Below are 20,201 nucleotides of genomic sequence, written 5' to 3'. Positions count from 1 at the left end.
TGAGAAAATGTGTTATATACGGCTAAAGAATCTTTCGGTGCCCACCCCCCCCCCCCCCCCCTGTTGTTGAACATATCAGGTTTTTCTTCGGGTTCCGTGTGTATCAATATACATCACATCAGGAATCGTGACTACAAAATAATTCCAACTTATGTAGCTACTTTATGTTTATTATTATTATTATTATTATTAACAAGAGTAATATATATTAGCCATCTTTATTAATATCATGTGAAAAAAATTCTAGGTATATTGTTGCAACATTATCCAGTTCATCTCCGTATGAACAACCAGGATTATTCGTCCTTATTTTCAGAAAAACGAATAACATGCAGACCTTGGAAACCTACGCATTCTTTCGCATTTTGTAAGAGACATAACATTGAAGAAAATTTCTTGTTCCCTGAGACACTACAACCATGCGAAAACTTTTGTTAATAGTGCTAATGCGAATTAGTACTGTATATATGTAGAAGCACACCAAAATTCAATTTTAGGTGAGTTTTTATGTGAGTGCAAATGCTGAGATGTAAAGAAGTCCAAAAATCAAATTTAACTTTGCAGTTTCTTGCGTTAAATTTGACCAATTCTTCAAACGAAATTTCTTCTCTAAGTCCACAGCAATTTTGACTGATAAAAGAGGTAGTAGAAAATATATGGACCACAAAACAGACAAAACAACAACACACAAATACGGGACAAACAATAACAACGTAAACAAAAAATGACAGTTGTCCTCTCCCATGACAATAGCCAGTGTCATTATTCCTGCACGTCTGTCATCCTCGCGATCACGTGAATTATTCGCGTGAAGGATAGCTTCTGTATGAAAGACCAACGGTAACGAATACAAAACCGCTTGCCATGACATCACACCGGCTTGTACAACGTATGCTGATAAAACACAAAGCGGGCCAAATAACAGAACAATGGTTACATCACCGCAACCGTGGTATTTTAGCGCGATACTTCCCGTGTAAAAGAAAGACCCACTTACACCAATGAGAAACAACGTCACCAAAACACTGTATGTTGCTCGACAAAGTAAAAATATTGAAACAAATGATATACACCCAACCAAGTAAGCCAGTATACTCATTTTATAGATATCGTCAGATTTCAATATTTTTTTAACTAAAGTTTGATCTTCAGATGCGTGTTGATCAACTCCATTGTGGTAATCGAAATAAGTATTGGTCAAGTTACCAGCACAGTGAATAGAAACCACACAAAGCACCGTCAGTAGAAACAGAGTGATATTGATGCTACCAAGCTCTCTATATGTCAATGCATTGCCGAGAATAACAGGAGTCATACTTGCTGAGAATGACCAAGGTCGGACAGCTGTGAAGTATGCGAGCACACTTGGATTAGTGTTGTTATTTAATTCTCCGTTCTCTTTTTGATGTGTTGGTTGTTTTTTGTAAGTTGAATTATGTTCCATTTTCTGGACTGTTGAAAAGACAAAGAATAAAAGAAAAAATGACATAAAACTACAAATAGGACAACTGACGTGGATTTTATTTGTTGATTGACGGAACTGAGAAATTTGACGTTGATTAACTTTTGGCGAATTTGGGTTAATTTGGCGAGAAAAGCGACACGGTATTGGTTTTCCTGAAAATAGAGCTATATATACTTAGCAATAATGTAGTAAAATTAAATACCGTTTTAAAGACTAAACGCAGACACAGATTTAAACTCGTGAGTAAAAAAGGGAATATAATGTTTAGTTTGTGTGACCAAAGATAACATTTTCTCATTTTACTGTGATCATTCTCAAGTTGCAAAAATAAACCTACATACAATATTTCTAGAAAATAAATTCATAATACGAAAAGAATTAACAACAAAAAAGTACGACATTGGGAAAATCTTGATTTAGCAATACGATCTCATACATTAAAATAAAAATAACTACTTAATTATTTAGATGGAATAATAATAAAAAAATCATTTAAATCAATCAATATTTAGCTAAATATTCAGGAGCTGGTCACGTCTTCGATAAGTATACAAAATTAATAAGTAATAATACAGATAAATTGTTAGCGTGCAAAATTTCAATAAACCAAGTTTTCCATCATCTAGTCTGATCTACCTCCCCATTGCTTCAAAACAGCAATAGCTTCTTCTGGTTTTAATTCAGGTCCAATCAAAGGATTTAATTGATGTAAATACGTGCAAAGCCAAAACAACCAACAACAAACAGCGGTTAGGACCAAACTAACTTGAATCACTTGTTTGTTCTGACCACGTACAAAAAATGGTAAAACAATACCAACGGTAGCCCAAATAATCGAGACAACGATAATAGGTATAGCTGGTGAACTCATTTTTAATATTGCCTAAAATACATACAAATTAGCCAAATTATACTTACAACAAAGTACAATAAAGTCAGATCTGAACTTGTTAACAGACTACTTTATATGGGAAAAAAACTTTTACATGCCTACCAAGATTTCGGGTGCGCATGATTAAGATCTTTGTAAGTGGGTAAATTATTTCCACATATGAAGTTTCCATGGAAGGCGAAACAAATAATGTTAATTCAGCAAAATTGTTATAAATAAACAAAACATTCTCATAAAAACGATACACACTTATGGTATTTTCTTACTTCAGTAAAAGTTCTCATCCATGAGATATAAACAGAGACTAAAAAACAGCCCCATAAACATTAATTTTTGTTTGGTAAAAAACATTTCGTGTAAATAAATATATCACACAATAACAATATGTATTCATTTTTCTACAAGTTGACTTACTTCACAAATAACAAGGAAAAAATAGAAAAATCCAGGGCTTTAAGTTGAACATAACTGAGCTTTCTTTGTTTCTTAAAAAATATAGTTTTATATATGTTTTAATTTTTGTGTTAACTAGTTAATTTAGGCCTTTAGTGAAAAAAATCCACTTAGACAGAGGAAAAAAAAGGGGTTTGATTTTAAAATGTTTGATGATGTTATCCACCTGTTAATGCACAAAAACTTTACCAGTGATTTGATAGTATGTTGCTTCTATTGTGTAGGTTGAAACACTGAACAACAAGATGTATAGGATGATGTGCATTTGACAAACGGATACCGAGTTATTAAAGGTTTTTTATGATGTCATTATACGGTCAATTTCAAAATGGACAAGTCCGATGACCCAGTTTAAGAAATTGCACTAATTTATGCATGCGGGAGATGACCCCTAAAGCTACAAGTGCATTGCAATAGCTTCACTAATTTTAATTAAATTATTGAAATCTAATTTATGAAAAAATGTCAAAGTTTATAGACTCTGTTAAAGAAAAAATTTAATCTATTTTTTAAAAGTCACAGACAGACACATCATATAACTCTGTGAGAGATTCAAATAAAAAAATTACATGCAACCATAGTGCAAAATAATTACATAATTATATATGCAGACATAAAAGTTCCAAATCCCCTGTGCCTGAATATATACTACATATGGGGTTTATATTAATATATAAATTTAATCAACTAAAGTATATACAGGCCTGGTCAGGAGTAAAATCACCCACACGCGGTACAACACGTTCCCAAATTAGTAATGAAGTTATGTTATTCTGCCCAGGTTGTGAATGCTATCTAGTTAATCTACGGCAGCTTGCCCCATTTATAAATAGGGTAGAAAACATATAATTGGGACAGGCTGGCTTATGTACAACATTTATATATTATTTCTCACTTATAGAATGGACATAGGGATGACCAGCTTTTATATCCTTTGTGACAAGCAAATAGACCTAGGTGGCAAAGTTGCTGTTGTTCTCACATAAACAAATTTTGTGAAAACTAATTCGCAATTCACGCTAGAACTTTTTTTTCGCTATGCCTAGTTTTCAATAGTGTTTTATTTTCCGGGGAAACCATCATTCTGTGACAATAATTCGTCATTGCTTCATTCACAAAAGTCAAAAGTCAAGAGAAAATCCCAATAACAGCCTGACTAAGCCAGCCATTATACCAACGTTTATAATCTGGTCAAGTTTGTTCAGTAGTTGTAACTTTTTTCGATAAAATAATGTCTTTTATGTTGGCACGTTTTATAACAAGCCATGACACAGCTGAGGCAAGTGAAAGAAGGGAAGGGAAGGAGTTGGGACAGTTTCAGGGTGGCAGCAAAAATTATCAAATTTGCCTAAAATTTTAAATATATCTTTATCACTATTTTCTCCAATAGGATTCATAAAATTATTAAATTATTTAAACTATTAAACAATAAAAAATTGTTTTTCTGCCTTAACTATTTTGTTTTGTCCACATATATGCTTTATTTTCTTCAACGAATAAGAAAATCATAAAATATCTTTGTTTTGATTTTAAATTTGTCAACAACATATTTACAACATATTTTATAGAAGATCAATAGCAGCCTGTGAATCTAGGTTGGCACTCGGCAATGCCTACCTGAAAACCGACCCTCATTATTGTACATGCCAATCCTATATTCTTCCAATAGCGGCATGCCGAGAAAATTAATTTATTACGTTGGCAAAACCGACCTTCTTTCACAAATAAGCATAAAAATGAAAATCTGCCTCAACAGGTTTTATCCACAATTAAATCCATGATATAATGTCTGTTCCGCCTGCAAGTGCAGTTTTGCAGACTTGCTTCATCGATGTTCCCCATGGCTGGATTTCTTGTGTAAGACCTGGTTACCAACGACGAAGGGGCCAGGCAATAGAAATTCATGTCTACGTAGTTCTTTTAACTAAGTCAGGAGTCAGTGAATTGGCTAGGATGGTCAGGTTGGCTATGAATAGACTTCCTTGTGCCAACCTTGCCGACCTGTCAGATCGGTTTGCCGACCTAATTTTTGCTTTAGGTCAGCAAAATTTTGCCAGCCTTCGGCTTCGGATTCACAGGGCTGAATAGGTGCACATAACTTTAATGTTTGCAATTCACATGTTATTTGTGGAAAGTTTTGATATTTATTCGAATGCTAATTCTTTTAAAATTGTACAAATTAAGGACCTTTGAAAAATTTTTGTGCATCACTCACAGGATACTGCGTTAAGAGGTGGGGTCTATAATTTCTTTCTTTAAGTGCTTATATAAAGCACAGGTCTGAGTTTCTCTCACAAATTTGAGATTTCCTTGTTGTATTTTTGTGATTGGTGTTCTCTGGACCATACAAAAATATGTCGGTTTGAGTATATTATTTGGGTAATCGGGCGACCCTTAATATCGTCTTATCAGTGCACAAAAATGCCCCTAACGAGGAACAAATTAACATAAAAATAAGAGGACTGTTGCGAATAAGGTGTGAATTAGCACAGGCCTATCAATAAAAAAACACCAGAGCTATAAATCACTCCTCCAAGGTTGCAATAATTTAAACTGGGTGAGCAATCTAAAAAAATAGAATAAGATTATAAAGGCATATTTTATCACAAAGTCTTTATTTTATCGTTTTTATATATTTTGGTTCTTTTTTACTTTAAATTATAAGAAAGAGAACATTAATTTCCATGTAAATGAATTGATATTGCTCAGTCAGAAAAACTTTTTTGGAATTTGGGGAGCAAATAATGGCTCAGCTAGTTTCTCATTTCTCAGATTTGGGAGAGCCTTTGTGTCAACAAGAGCAATTGCTCTTCCCTTGATAGGCCTGTATTAGAAGAACAGTTATAAGTAAGATCTATCCAGAAAATCAGATCCAGGATTGGTATGATTTTCCATACATATGAACGCATATATACAAACACATCCCAATATCCTGGATTAGAAACTGTGTGGAAGTGTTTCCTTAATTTTTTTATCATCTACTAATAATATTTTTATCTAATTGTGGAAGACTGAAAAAAATACAGGATAGCTACAGAGGTCTGTTTCAAACCGTAGCACACAGCTACTTTTCTTATCTATTTATTAGAAACAATTTGCTTGTCCAGGATTTTAGTTCTTATCTGAATGAAGAACAACATGATTCTTATAGGCTCTTTCGGCTCTGGTACCTGCGTGGGAAAAAAAGGATGTGAATGGTAGGTGTTGCAAAATTATTTCTAGCCTATTTTAGAATATATAGCTGTATACATTGTAGGACTTCAAATGAATTCAAATAAGAAGGCATTAATCTACAGTAGATAGATAGATAGATGTACATATTTTACATGGCTAGCCTCACAAATATCGAGGGATATACCCTGTCTATTATTTCCAGGAGGGGCCATGGCGTAGATGGAGAGTCCTAGAGTATTTAATGCTCATTTTGAGCTACGCAGACCCAATTAGAGCCCGCGCTCTACTAGACAACTCCCGGCAACATCCAACGGCCAACACAGTGTGCCATCTTCCCAATTTCCCTCACATGGCTTGGGTTAACCCGGGGCTATGGTAACATTCACCCGACCATGTTGAATCGCCGTCAAGAGGAATCGAACCCCGGTCTCCCGCACAGAGTACGAGAGCTATAACCACTAATCTACGGCGCCACAATAGTAATAGTTCAAAACCTCAAACAATTAAACAAAAAAATAACAAAACAATAGCGTGAACCTAGCTTTATTGTTGCTGTGTGTACATGCATTTTCTCCTCAAGATTTATATTTGAGGATAAATTATCACCAACTATAGCCATAATTTCAAAAAAATAAACAAACCAAACAAAAAAACTGCAAAAGTTGCTTCCGTCAGAACACACACAGGCAAAAGTTTATAAAAAAAAAACCTTTTGCCAAACTGGCACAACAAAAGAAAATTCCAGACATTTTAAGTGGAAAAATTTATGAGGAGTTTAGAGATAAGGACAAAGGAGAAACGTAGACAAACTTTACCCCAATATTAGCACTTCTTTTTCTTTTTTAACTAATCTAAAATGGCAGCCGAACGCTTACAAGTCTACTTTGGCTAAAAAAGTCGCTATGAAAAAAATTGACGCAAGCTCGGCCCCAGTACCTCTCTGAAAATTTTTGTTGACCCAGCTAATCCTAACCGGATGATTATACCAGAGCCTACCTGTTAACAACCTTTTCGTAGAACCTATTTGTTAGTTGAACGCTAGAGATTTAGGAGAAACAAATGTACTGTACCATTAGGCTCCAAAGAATCTGTAATTGTTATGTAAGAGTTGTTTGTACAGATCGAGAGTAGAAAAATTCTGTGCATACAGCATTTTTAGCACAATCCTCTTGTGTTGCTTTATTGTACATCATATATTATAAATAAAGTAGAAACAGTTAAAATTTGCAACTATTAAGCGACTGCTATGTAATAGTTTTTATATTTTTTATCTTATTTAGACCAAGCCTTGTATACTTTTAATATTGTCTTCCATCGGGACTTATCGTCTGATGTTAAAGTTGCACAAAATAGACTTCCCTCTACTATTTCACCCACTTTTCTAAAAGCTAATTAGCTACGCGCTACGAGAGCCAACAGTACTTAGTGAACACACAAAGTATGTAAATTTTGAGGAAAGTTTGTTGACTGCAGGAGTGCCGGAAAGTTAATGCAAAGATACACGATGAAAGACGCAAGTTCTCTATTAATTTCCTTACATTTTTAATGTTTATAAAAGAAGGTTAAGAGGACTGGAAAGTTTAGAGCTTTACCCAACAAGCTACGATTTTTCAGGCAAACTATGAGAACGCGGGGCTTTTGGCTAGAAAAAAATGCATTAAGAAAGTAACATGCACATTTTTCCCTTCTTCCCTCTACTATTTCACCCACTTTTCTAAAAGCTAATTAGCTACGCGCTACGAGAGCCAACAGTACTTAGTGAACACACAAAGTATGTAAATTTTGAGGAAAGTTTGTTGACTGCAGGAGTGCCGGAAAGTTAATGCACAGATACACGATGAAAGACGCAAGTTCTCTATTAATTTCCTTACATTTTTAATGTTTATAAAAGAAGGTTAAGAGGACTGGAAAGTTTAGAGCTTTACCCAACAAGCTACGATTTTTCAGGCAAACTATGAGAACGCGGGGCTTTTGGCTAGAAAAAAATGCATTAAGAAAGTAACATGCACATTTTTTCTACACTTTCTAAAAATATAGTAGTTTGTGTAAACATCTAATTTTTCTCTCTCTTTGTTTTATTTTAATTGGGAGAAAGATACAGTCAAATATTTAAAAATAAATATATTTACGCTGAAACAATGAAGTGTAGGAGACTTGCTTCTCAAACCTCTAGACTAAATACGACTTAATTTTTACATAAAGACATGGGCACGAGTTTGAACTTTTAATTACTTAATGTTTAATCGTTGTTTGTAAAAAAAGAAGTTAATAAAAAAAGTTTTAAATGATGTTTTTAAAAGCATGGATATGAAGACTGAAGTTATACGAAAAAGTTTTAAAAATATAAAAAAGTTTTGTATTATTTTTATTGGAGTTTTACTTCTCGCGCTTTTTTTTTACTATCGCTTCAAGTATCTTGGTCGTGTCAGCATGAACTATGAGAAAAACAAATCTAACGAAAAAATAATGCGTTACAAAAAAGATAAATTGTTATTCACACCGGAACTTAAAGATAACTTATTCTTGCTTATCTTAGTAAGCAGTAGTCCTCATGATGAAAGACATAGAGAAAAAAGAGAAGCAATTCGTAAAACATGGGGAAGATGTAAACATTTACACACGTTGTATAAAGAATCAAAATATATACCCAAAAATATTACATGTAAATTAGTTTTCTTCATGGGAACAACAAGAAACCCAACTCGTATATCAGATGAAGCGGAAAAATTTCAAGATATTATTGTAGTTGATTATATAGACACTTATGATTTAATAACGAGAAAATTATTAGCAACTTTTAAATGGAGTATGAAATACAAACCAAAGTTTATTTTGAAAGCAGATGATGATGTTTATATCCATCTACCACGGTTGATAATGAAGCTACAACATGTCAAAACGCAAAATTATTATGGTGGTGTTGTTTTCCAAACAACTGTGTCACGTGACAAAAGCCATAAACATTATGTATCACACAGATATTTCAATGAGACTTGGTATCCTCCGTTTTGTTTAGGAGCTTTATTTGTATTCACAGGAAGCATACTTCAATCTCTTTTGCAAGCTACAAGCACTAACCCACCTTTCAGTGTAGATGATGCGTACGTCGGAACTTTAATGAACCATCTAGGTGTCAGACCACAAAGCATCGATGGATTTGTCAAAGTTAGTTTTCAACCGTTACTTAGTGAGATACAAGATTGCTCCCTTCATAAACTTTCTGGATATAGTGACAGTTTAACGCCAAATCAGATCACCCATATGCATGAACGTATACTGTTCCTAAGTAACCAAGCTACGTTTTGTTTACAACTTGAAAAGAAAACTTATTTTGTTAGCCTGATAGGCTTTTTATTTCTTTTCCTGTTCTTATTTCGTGTAGAACTCAAAACAAGATTTGGAGCTGTAAGATTTTAAAAACAAGAACTAAAGATTGCTATTTTTTAAATATGGCTGCTCGTTTTTTTCCTTGTTATGAAGAATAAGACAAAGGAAAGTTGATCTTTTGGTTAGCGTGCCAGCGCGCACATACTTTATTTGCTAGCGCGTGGATGTTTTTCAATTCATTTCTAATGCGTTTTTCTTTTACCTTGTATTACCTGATCTCAGACCAAAACATTAAACAAAAAAACTAGCATTTTGGCTCGCCATTATTTAATTCTAACTACTGCATGTCTTAGTTATTTTAGGAGAGGATGTGAGGTCCTTTGAGTTTCATAGATGTGTTGTTACTCCAGAACTGATAGAAGGAACGTCAAAATAAGTTGTAACGCCCCAAAAAGTAAAAGAAAAAAGGACAAAAGATTTACAATATCAATAGCACTTTGAAAACGTAAACGCATCGACATCTTTTTTCATCAATAAAACGCACACCACATTGATCTACTTTTTGGGTGTGAAACATTAACCAGAAGATTAACTTTCCCTCGCCTAAAGAGTTGGAAACGAAATTGTTCTTACAATGCTGTCTAACACAGATATCATGCTGATTCCCTGGTTTATGAAACTTTTCTGTATCCTGCTACACCATTTAAGAATTCGTTTCTTTAAACACATTCTCCGATCCCTCACGTGTTCGGATTAGCAAGTGTGCACTATATAGTCAATCCTGACCACGGTTTTCACGCAGTCGTCGTTTTAACTCGTAGAAAAATTCTGGAAATGTGGGTGGCTTCGCCTAATCCTAGAGTTCGCTATTTTAATAAACTACACTAATGGAGCCCTGAATCTTAACATAAGAATTTGTTTTCCAAAAAGGAAATGGTATTCTTTTTCCAAATACATTTCTCTATAAACCCCATATCTTTAAAAAATGCAATTGCTCTATTAATGCATCGAATTTCTCAATACATCAAAGTTGTAGTTAATTTTAATTTTTGATATATCTTCACAGAAGTTGTGGCAACAGCGGTCTAGGTAGCGGTGATCCTCTAATTCCGACCTCAGTGTTTCTTTTTCGTTTTATGGTATGTGTGACTGGTGCAAGAAGCAAGCCGTGAAAACAAGATTCAATGACCCTCTCCCTTTTTAACTAACATGTCTTTTTTGTTTTCAGCGGAAGAATTGTGACATTTCGTCTCGTTTACCCCTTGTAAGCCTATGTAAATAAAATGTAAAGTATCCATTTGGAGTTTAAAGTAAAAATATTTTATCATACCCTACCAAATTATGTGCGTCCCCCCTTCACACCCTCCCCTCCTGATTATTAGTTAGATATAGTTAAATAAGTGTGTAATAAATATGGCAGAAGTAGGTGAAAACACACTTTATTTATAGTGTATATTTCAGGAACATGCGGTCTGGAAAATAGAGAATTGACAGGCATACACATGGAAATGCGTAATTCAGTATACCGGGAACGATTTCTATGTTACTTCAACAATTTTGTTGGAACTTTCAAGTTAATAAGTTGGTTTAAACTTCTTACAATGATTATACTATAACAGCGGTATAAATCAGCTGCGCTTTAAAAAGAAAAGTTTCATAAATGCATAAAAGAAAACCATACGGGAACATTGTCGTGGCTAATCGAAATAACGCCCATATCTTTCTTAACTATTGCTTATAATAAGAATTTTTTTTTTTCAACCAAAAGTTCACAGATGTAATAACTTTATTTTAATAAATTTTTACCATTTTATAATAAGTACAGAGCTAAGCCCTGATGGAGGCTGAATTAAAATTACAATCCTAGCACTAGTTGCTGATTGGTTGGCTGATTGTACTACCAGCCAGAAAAAATATAAAAATACAGTAACATATTTGGATATTTAAAAACGTTAAGAAACTTCAGCTGTTATAAACTTTATTTAGATTTCGCAAACAAAAATAGGTCAGTTATAAACCAGAGAAAATTTGTATACAGGAAGAATTTTTAAAAACTTAAAGCTCCCTACTTATTTAATGTAAGATCATGAATAACCGTTACCTTGAAGTTAATGATATTTAAGTAAAACCCATTACACAAAAATATAACATTTTTTTCTTCTGCAATTAAAATTTAAAATTGTCTTTAGTAAACACAAACAGACAAGGTGAGCCCACGAATACAAAAGCATTTTTTTTCTTCAGATCACGCCACAGTACTAAAAATAAACATGTCGTGATTATGACGTCATAACCTAACCGATATCAAAAGACAATAAAAACTTATACGAAAACAATATGGTAGATCTTACAGTGAATATAAACATCGTACTAAAAAGGTGATGATATAGATCTTTTTCTGATCTTGTATTAAAATTAACATTCAAAAAACGTTTTGCTATATTCACACGGGTTTTATTTTATGATTTGAAAATATAGCTGGAAATTAAAAAAAAATTCGATCACGTTATCTAGTGGCACGACATCTTAAAATAGAATATTCTAAAGCTAGCTATAGGAAGTATAATTTTAAAATATATATATTTCGAAAAAAGTGTTGCAAAAACATTTAAGTTACAACGTATGGTTCATACAACATTTGATTTCAATACATGCTAAAGAACGATGCTGCATCCTATCACAAGCTTAGTGATGCGTAACACCTGTGGTTAAAACAAAATGGTAGACATATGTTAAAAATGGTAGCAGTTACAAAAAGATTTATCGCATTAATATTTCGAAAAGTATGCTGTTCGAAGTTTTTCGTAATTTTTGTATTATGCCTGCTCTATATATCTATTTATGTATTGCCTTCACTACCCAATCATAACCGTGCAAAGATACCAACTGATCCAAATGATATAATAAAATATAATCAAGACAAAATAGTTCATTATCCAATAAATGTTTCGTATAACTTATTTTTGCTTATCTTGGTGAGCAGTAGTCCTCATGATGAAAGACATAGAGAAAAAAGAGAAGCAATTCGTAAAACATGGGGAAGATGTAAACATTTGCACACGTTGTATAAAGAATCAAAATATATACCCAAAAATATTACATGTAAATTAGTTTTCTTCATGGGAACAACAAGAAACCCAACTCGTGTATCAGATGAAGCAAAAAAATTTCAAGATATTATTTTAGTTGATTATATAGACACTTATGATTTAATAACGAGAAAATTATTAGCAACTTTTAAATGGAGTATGAAATACAAACCAAAGTTTATTTTGAAAGCAGATGATGATGTTTATGTACATCTACCACGGTTGATAATGAAGTTACAACATGTCGACGCACAGAACTACTATGGAGGGTGGGTGTACAAAACATCTGTACCACGTGATCACAACCATAGACATTATGTTTCTTATAAAACATTTAGCGAACCAACATTTCCATCATTTTGCGTTGGAGCAATGTATGTTTTCTCTGGTAACTTGCTTTCGCCTTTACTTCAAACTGTTGATGTTTGGGCACCATTTGGCGTTGATGACGCATATGTTGGTGTGTTAATGCGACATATTAGTGTTACGCCAAGTAGAATTTTAGGTTTTCTTAAAGTGGAATTAAAGATATTTTTATATGAAATTAGTGACTGCGCGTTGTCTTTACTCATCGGTTACGGTGACGGGTTAAGTGGTCAGCAAATTGTGCATATACACAGACGCATCAAATCTTTAGAACAGCAAAAAAGTATATGCATGCAAGTCAACGCGTCAACATTTTATGGATTGTGTTGTGTATGTTGTCTTATATTATACGCTTTTCGTACAAAAATTTATTCTACATCAGTTTGAGCATTCTTGTTTTATATTTTTTTGCTTTCTTTGAGACAGCAATAATAATGAAAGTCTAAATATTTTAGTTCTTATTGCATATATAAGTTTTGGGTGGGAATTTTATGCATAGCTAAAATATTTTCTGAACAGGGCTTCGTGCTTTTAAACTTAGTTTTTACTTCTTGATTGCTTTTAAAAATGACGCTGGACGTTCACTTACACCATCTTCATGCTTACACCCAAATATCTACGTTATTTTTTATACATTTTAATATTAAATTTTTAATTTGTATATGTTTTAAATTTTTATAAATACAAAAATAGCTTTCGCAATACTAGGAAAGGTAGCTTACTTCAGTTCATAGCTGATGCTGTGCATACCAAGTTGACTATTTGGTATGCACCAGGTTGACAAGTAACATCTTTTCTTTCTGTATTTATATTTATATTTTATTCCTATTCTTCTTAAATTAAATCTACTATTAGTATTTTGAAACGAGGGCGGTGAGTTGGTTCTTTTTTTGTTCTTCTTCATTTTTTCGTTTTCTTCCGCGATATCTGGTCTTTTCTGTTGGAAATGTTTTGAGCAATGGCTTAAAATAAGTAATGTTTCGTGTGACAGTATGGAAATCATCAGTAGTGCTTGCCGTAATCACAAAGTATTTTTATCCACCATGATGTTTGGAGACGAATCAAATGTAGAACTAAGTTTGTATTTGACATATTTAACAAGCCCTCGTTAAATATGCGTTTCGATTTATGGATGTGATCAATAGCTAAATTTTCATTGTGATTTTCACATTCAATTCGTTTTAACTTTACGATTAAACACGGGAGCAGTGGTCTATTTTCGAGGTTTTAATCTCAAAGAATATTTCTGATTGCTTGTTGTTTCTTTTATATTGTGTACATATATATATTTTTTAATTACGTAAAAAATTGTAACGATTCTAAAAAAGAGTAATGAAGGTGTGATATTACGATGAAATTAATGCTAACTGTTAGCTGAGTCAAAGTTGTAGGTTAATAGAGAAGCCACGGAAGCATATTGCTAAGCAGTAGGATAGGTTAAAATTCGATATTGTAAACCCTGATCTTAGTAGAGAAGTCATTGGGCATATTGGTAAGGACAATAGACCTTTCCCGAATTTCCTAATTATGTCAAACTCAAATAAAGAGGTCGATACTAAAAATGATTCTTATCCCTAAGTTCCTTATCAAAAGTTACGGCAAACCCTTCATATAGCCGAGCTTTCCAAGAATGGTCTCGTTTTCAAAATAATTAATTTCTTTAAATCTAAATAAAATCCAAACAGAATATTATATTACTTTGAAAACTTCAGTTTTGTCATGATAATTTGATATTCTATCTGAATATCTCTATTTGAAGAGCATAGAGACATTATAAAATTTTGGATGACGTCATAATTTTTATAATTTATGAAATTCGGGAAAGGTGTATAGGTCAGATATGCCTCACATTTGTATTTTCACTACTAAATACCGCGTTATTATTGTCCCGCATAGAGTTTAGAAAAAAAAAAGGTTATTTTCGGATTAGAAGATACTAACTGGATATTTATATTGCAACGCCACAAAACTAGTCCACAGGTAGGTTACAAAACCTTTACTTTTATAGATGTGTAGGTCAGCTAAAACAACAATTAAAAGTACGCTATTGCCAGCATCTATCACGTTTACATTGCGGAGCAAAACTCGCGACGCCCGCTAAGGCTTGAAAAATATGGAAAATGGGACATGCTGGCGACAGAAAGAATTAGTTGGTTTAAGATTTGGGAACTAATTTGTAAAAAAACGTGCGATATTTTTCAAATGTGAGCACATGCTCAAAAACATACACGTCTAAAATCTAACACAAAAGAAATTAGCTAACCAATTAAATTGACGTAAAAAACATATAAAAACAAAAAACCTATTATTTTACATACACTGTTCTCCACGAAATCAAATAACCTATGATCATCTAAGTCCTAAATTCGTTTTGGATCAATGAGCAAATCAGAGAGCGGATCAGTAAGCGAATAAGCGAGCGGGTCAATGAGAGCGGATCAGTGAGTAAGTAAGCAGGTCACCAATCAGAGAGCGGATCAGTAAGCAAATGAGCAGGTCAGACAAGTGAAGCTTGAAAAGTTCGTACTGTGTATCTTTTTTACAGAAACATTGTGGAACGAACTTCGAAATTCTGTTTTATTGTCCACGTTTGTGTCTAAATGCTAAACAAGAAGACTTGCGTCTATAACCATCTGTGTGCAAATGTTTCGGATAAGTAGGACTTTCGCTAAATGGGACAAATTTTCCAGGTCCCTAGCCTATCCATAGACCACTCTTTGCGTTTTCAGTCTATCAACTTTCGTAGCAAAGCGTGGTACGGGCCGGACTTAACATAAGGAACTGAGAACGACAACAAACGCCGCATTATTCACGCGGAGGCTTTCTAATCTGCGCATGCTCCGTAGTTTTGAGATTTGACAGATCTCGTACGCAAAAATCTACGAAAGTTAATAGACCCAGAGGAATACAGTAAGTTCGGGTTCGATGAAATAGGCTTCCGGTCCTTTGAACCAAAAACTTCTGAGAAAATATTCGCTCTCTTTTGTTGAGCATTACATTCAAAGTCAATTTCAAAGCAACAAATGTCGTCTAATAGTGGGACATTTCAGTTTCCCCATCGTTCCTAGTTTCATACGTGTCGAGCCCGGCTGCATCACGCTATGCTATGAAAGTTGATAGGCCATAAGAACGCAGAGAAATTGTCTATGGAGACTCTGATTTGTAGTATGGTGGTTTACAGGATAAACTTCGGGAACAAATTTTGTCTCGTTTTTGGCGCAGTGCCATACGTCGTTCTCTTGTTCAGAAAGACAAATCGGGACATGAATCGGAAGTTTATCGCGAGATTTTCAATGTTGGCGCTCAAACCCGAAGCTGAATAAGACAACACGCCTTCGAAGGTCAAAAGTTCGGGGGTCTGAAAAGTATTGCCCCGAAATTCTGGCGCGAGTGCTTCAAAATGGTGGAGATAGCCAGGAAAAATGATTATATACTCACTAATCAGGTGGAATACTTTTTTTATTTTAAACACAACATGAGATGCAAATCAATATAGTAAAGATATACTGTAAATTTCACTCCTGTTAAAGAATATTTATTGCTATACTGCAAAATCACAAGAGTGATACAACATGAAAATCTGGAGATGCAAATCAATATAGTAAAGATATACAAACTCTAAACTTCACTCCCGTTGAAGAACACATTTACTGCTATACCGCAAAATCACAAGAGTGATACAACATGAAAATCGTGAGATGCAAATCAATATAGTAAAGATATACTATGTGTATGTGTTCTTTAAAACAGGAGTAAAATAACTCCTGTTTTAAAGAACACATTTATTGCTATACCGCAAAATCACAAGAGTTATAAACTACATCTCAAAAAATCGAACAAAGTAAACAAAAAATAAAAGTATAAAGTATCTGTTTATGCTTGTCTATTCAATGCATTACTTGAACCAACACAGTGGAACTTGCGATCAAATAGTATTTTGAGCCCAACTTTCGACAGCATATCATACACAACTTGATTCTGGTCACCTGGAATCGGCATTGCAACTTTGGTGTAAAAATCTTCAACACTATTCCAAAACAATGTGATTGTTTCAGGCTTGTTTTCAACCAAGAACATTGCTGATAATGTAAAATTTATCTTAGCATTCTTTTTTAATGTAGATAATTGACAATGCTCACATATGAACAAGGTTGAATGGTTATCCTGTGATGTTTTCCGACACTTGGGACACGCCAACTTTCGAGATATGGACTCAATACTCATCGGGGGGAAATCTGCAATTTGAAAATCAATGTTGGCTACGTCATCATTACAAGGGCAAATATTTCATCAGATGCCACAACTTTAGACACACCTTGCGTTGATAATTTGAAGAGTCCTGTTGGCCATTCCTTCAAACGTAAATTTTGCAATACATATGAGCCATTTGTAGTAACATTTGTTGCAAATGATCCCCATAGTTCCACAAACATGTTATCATTTTCATCATTTATAATGGCAGTTTTCATTAGGATTGGCTCAACAGAATACTTTGTTGTAATGAGTGTAAATAACCCTTTACATTAACCAACTGGTTCACATGGTTTCCGCCTTTGATCTCCTTGACTGTGACATCTACAGATTGTACTGGCATTGGCTTTGATTCAAAGGACGCATCTGTCGGTTCTACATTGGAATCTTTCGTAACTTCTAAATCCATGAGTTCATTTGAGAACTTATTCGGCCTGGTTACAACGGTGGTTATTTTTACTGGCGATTTATGTTCCATTGCAGAATCGAATGCCTCCTTCAAATCCATACGATAGGAAATTCCACGGTAATTTTTGTCTTCCGCCTGAAGTTTCATATTGAAATACACCACATTACTGTTCCTTCTTGACGTTTTTACAGGTGATACATCATGTACGTACACATGTACAGCATTTCCTGGAAAAAAAATCCGAACAAAATTTTAAGAAATGTGGTACAGTTTTGGAAAGAATAGTCTTTCTCACAAAATATGCTTCAAATTAAAGGTGATATAAATTAAATTCTAGAAGTTCATTTCTGCAAAATATTTGAAAAGATGAAATTTCTATTAGAAAAGTTTCCGAACAAATGATATCGACATGATGCATTTTCACATAAAATTTTGTTCACAAATACAACTTAGAGCGAGAAATAATTTTCACAAATTACAACAAAAATTTGGATGACCATTGACTGTTTCATTCTTATTATATAGTGGCTAAGTTTTATTGAGGTTTGTTCATTGCTCTGCAGGAAAATATGCAATCATGATTCCCAGTTCAACCTTATATACCAGGGGTTCATAGCAGGTGCAGAGAATTTTTGCCCCCTGACTTATCAGAAAAAAGTGATGTATTTCCCTGACTTTTATGAGAAAAAATATCTAGTCTAGGAAATGTTCGAGTTATAAAACCGGGAAGTTAGGAAGTTGCGAGTTGGTGAGTTAGGGAGTTACAAATTTTTACGGTAAACAGAGTTACATGTTCGGCGAAAACTTGAGGTCAATATTTTACCGTATCTTCGACCGATTTTTTAACCGATTGCCGTAACGTCACGACTTTTAAAGTCCGACCTGACCCCGCGACTTAGTGCTACGCCGGCTTTGTGCGTATCTTGATATTCGTAAAGAATGAAGACTGCGCTACGAATTTGATCACAAATATTGTTGTAGACTGTTATTTTAATTAAATTAATCTTTCAGAATTGTTCGAATTGTTTATATATATACAGAAAATATTCACCATGGAATATTCCAAAGTGTCGATTTGTGAAAATATAAAACCAAAAATTTTGTTTTTCATCTCAAGTATATTTTCCATGAATTATTTACATGTATTTCACAACCGCGCAGAGTACTCCTTATTTAAAAAGTGTAAAAATTGCAAAAGTAAAATAAAATATTATGCAAATATAGGGCTGATCAATCTCATTAAGAAACAAAAAAAATAAAATAAAATATGCATCAAAAATGATAATGAAGGGAATTAAAAAAAAATATTTGAAAAAAGAAACAAAAAAAAAAAGTTCAAAAAGTTGAGGAGAAAATTCCGTGTTGGCATGTATTTCAAATTTTACAAAATTAATTACGCATGTTGCTCTTTTCTTTTTACTTGTCGATTTTCACTATTAGTAAACAACAGGTGAGCACAAAAAATATAAAAAAATACCATAAAAAGACACCTGTTACTTTTCCCTGGTGCTTAATGAATTATATCATACACACTGTGATTGGTAAAATATAAATAAATAAATAAAGAAGGAAAAAAGCAAATCAGAAATGTTCTATCTTCGTCATTACAGACCGCGATGAAATATATTTTCGTTGTATATTAGAAGGTATAAAGTATCTGGTGAATATTATACATCAATGTTTCGGGTTTTCTGTTTTTATAGTGAATTTTATTTTTATTTTTTATTTGACAAAAAATGAGTCAGTCGCGCCCGTACAATGATAGCCGACATAGCTACCCAGGTCAACCGTCCACAACATTTCATTTCCGCGCTCGTTTTTTCGAAATAAGAGTGCTAAGTATACTTGGCTAGTACAATGACTTATCAACTTGGTCTCGCCTAAAATATCATTGTAACCATCTTTTTAGAGAGAAAGTATTCGCAGAAAATTATAAAGTGCTTTGTTTTACTCAAATATAAAGAGTCGATACAAAGGACACTCAATCATAGTGCCGTGTTTTTCCTGCGCGCGCAGAAATGGAGGTAACTTTTCCGCTTAGTTTGTTTACATTTTTACCTCCATTTCGGCGTGCGCATAGGGCATTACGTAATCACTTAGATGCGTGCGCAAGTAAATATCGGGACTGTGATTCCATGTTTTGTTTTTCAATATGACATTTTCCTTGTGTTTATATGGACAAAAATTTTCCTATCTACCGAGACCTCACCTGTGCTCAACATAGATTTAAGCAGGAAAAAATTATAGTAACAGTTTTGCATAAGGCCATGAATGACCTTGCCTCAAATTTTCCTCAGTAAAAAAACGAAGAAATTTTTAGGCTTTTTAACTTGAAGTACAATTTGTCGATACTGTCAAATAAGGTAAAAATGTAGGCAAAAAGGCTACTTTTTTTCAAACTTACATAGCATTTGATTAAGAGTTCGTGATGTTTACTTCAAACTTGGACCAGATTTGTATCATTTCTACTGAGCATACCCGCAGTTACCTCTGATTTTTTTCATTGCAATGTTGATACTATTAGTTAAACTTTGTTGTTGCCAAATTGAATGAACAAAAAATATATAATCTGGCTCTGATGCAAATCTTTGTTTATAGTTCAATAGCCTTTGATTAAAATACTTAGATGGAGATAATTTGATTTTACGATCAACTTTTACTCCAGTAGGATGTGCTAACTCTTCACAGAATTGATCACTCAAAACACCCAATGGATTTTTACCTTCACAAGGAGCGATCGAAACATTCTCAGTTTCAGTAACTGGAATCTCAGAT

General features: G+C 33.6%; 4 protein-coding genes across 4 annotated transcripts; 2 read left to right on the top strand and 2 right to left on the bottom strand.

Moving 5' to 3' along the window:
- Window positions 1–149: 149 nt before the first annotated feature.
- Window positions 150–1,709, bottom strand: LOC130656163 (ubiA prenyltransferase domain-containing protein 1-like). The gene has a single exon (XM_057458990.1). The coding sequence runs from the start codon at window positions 1,487–1,489 to the stop codon at window positions 506–508; it is 984 nt and encodes a 327-aa protein (XP_057314973.1). The 5' UTR covers window positions 1,490–1,709; the 3' UTR covers window positions 150–505.
- Window positions 1,710–1,858: 149 nt separating this feature from the next.
- Window positions 1,859–2,379, bottom strand: LOC130656164 (V-type proton ATPase subunit e-like). Its single transcript, XM_057458991.1, has one exon. The coding sequence runs from the start codon at window positions 2,334–2,336 to the stop codon at window positions 2,088–2,090; it is 249 nt and encodes an 82-aa protein (XP_057314974.1). The 5' UTR covers window positions 2,337–2,379; the 3' UTR covers window positions 1,859–2,087.
- Window positions 2,380–8,214: 5,835 nt separating this feature from the next.
- Window positions 8,215–9,453, top strand: LOC130657044 (lactosylceramide 1,3-N-acetyl-beta-D-glucosaminyltransferase-like). The gene has a single exon (XM_057460005.1). The coding sequence runs from the start codon at window positions 8,286–8,288 to the stop codon at window positions 9,399–9,401; it is 1,116 nt and encodes a 371-aa protein (XP_057315988.1). The 5' UTR covers window positions 8,215–8,285; the 3' UTR covers window positions 9,402–9,453.
- A 1,317-nt stretch (window positions 9,454–10,770) lies between these two features.
- LOC130657045 (beta-1,3-galactosyltransferase 1-like) lies at window positions 10,771–14,123 on the top strand. Its single transcript, XM_057460006.1, has one exon. It carries the CDS (start codon window positions 12,041–12,043, stop codon window positions 13,151–13,153), a length of 1,113 nt encoding a protein of 370 aa, XP_057315989.1. The 5' UTR covers window positions 10,771–12,040; the 3' UTR covers window positions 13,154–14,123.
- The last annotated feature ends 6,078 nt before the right edge of the window (window positions 14,124–20,201 follow it).

This window comes from Hydractinia symbiolongicarpus, chromosome 9, assembly GCF_029227915.1.
Source record: "Hydractinia symbiolongicarpus strain clone_291-10 chromosome 9, HSymV2.1, whole genome shotgun sequence".
NCBI classification, from domain to species: Eukaryota; Metazoa; Cnidaria; class Hydrozoa; order Anthoathecata; family Hydractiniidae; genus Hydractinia; species Hydractinia symbiolongicarpus.
Note: the sequence above shows the minus strand (reverse complement) of the source record. Positions and strands in the feature narration are given on the sequence as shown.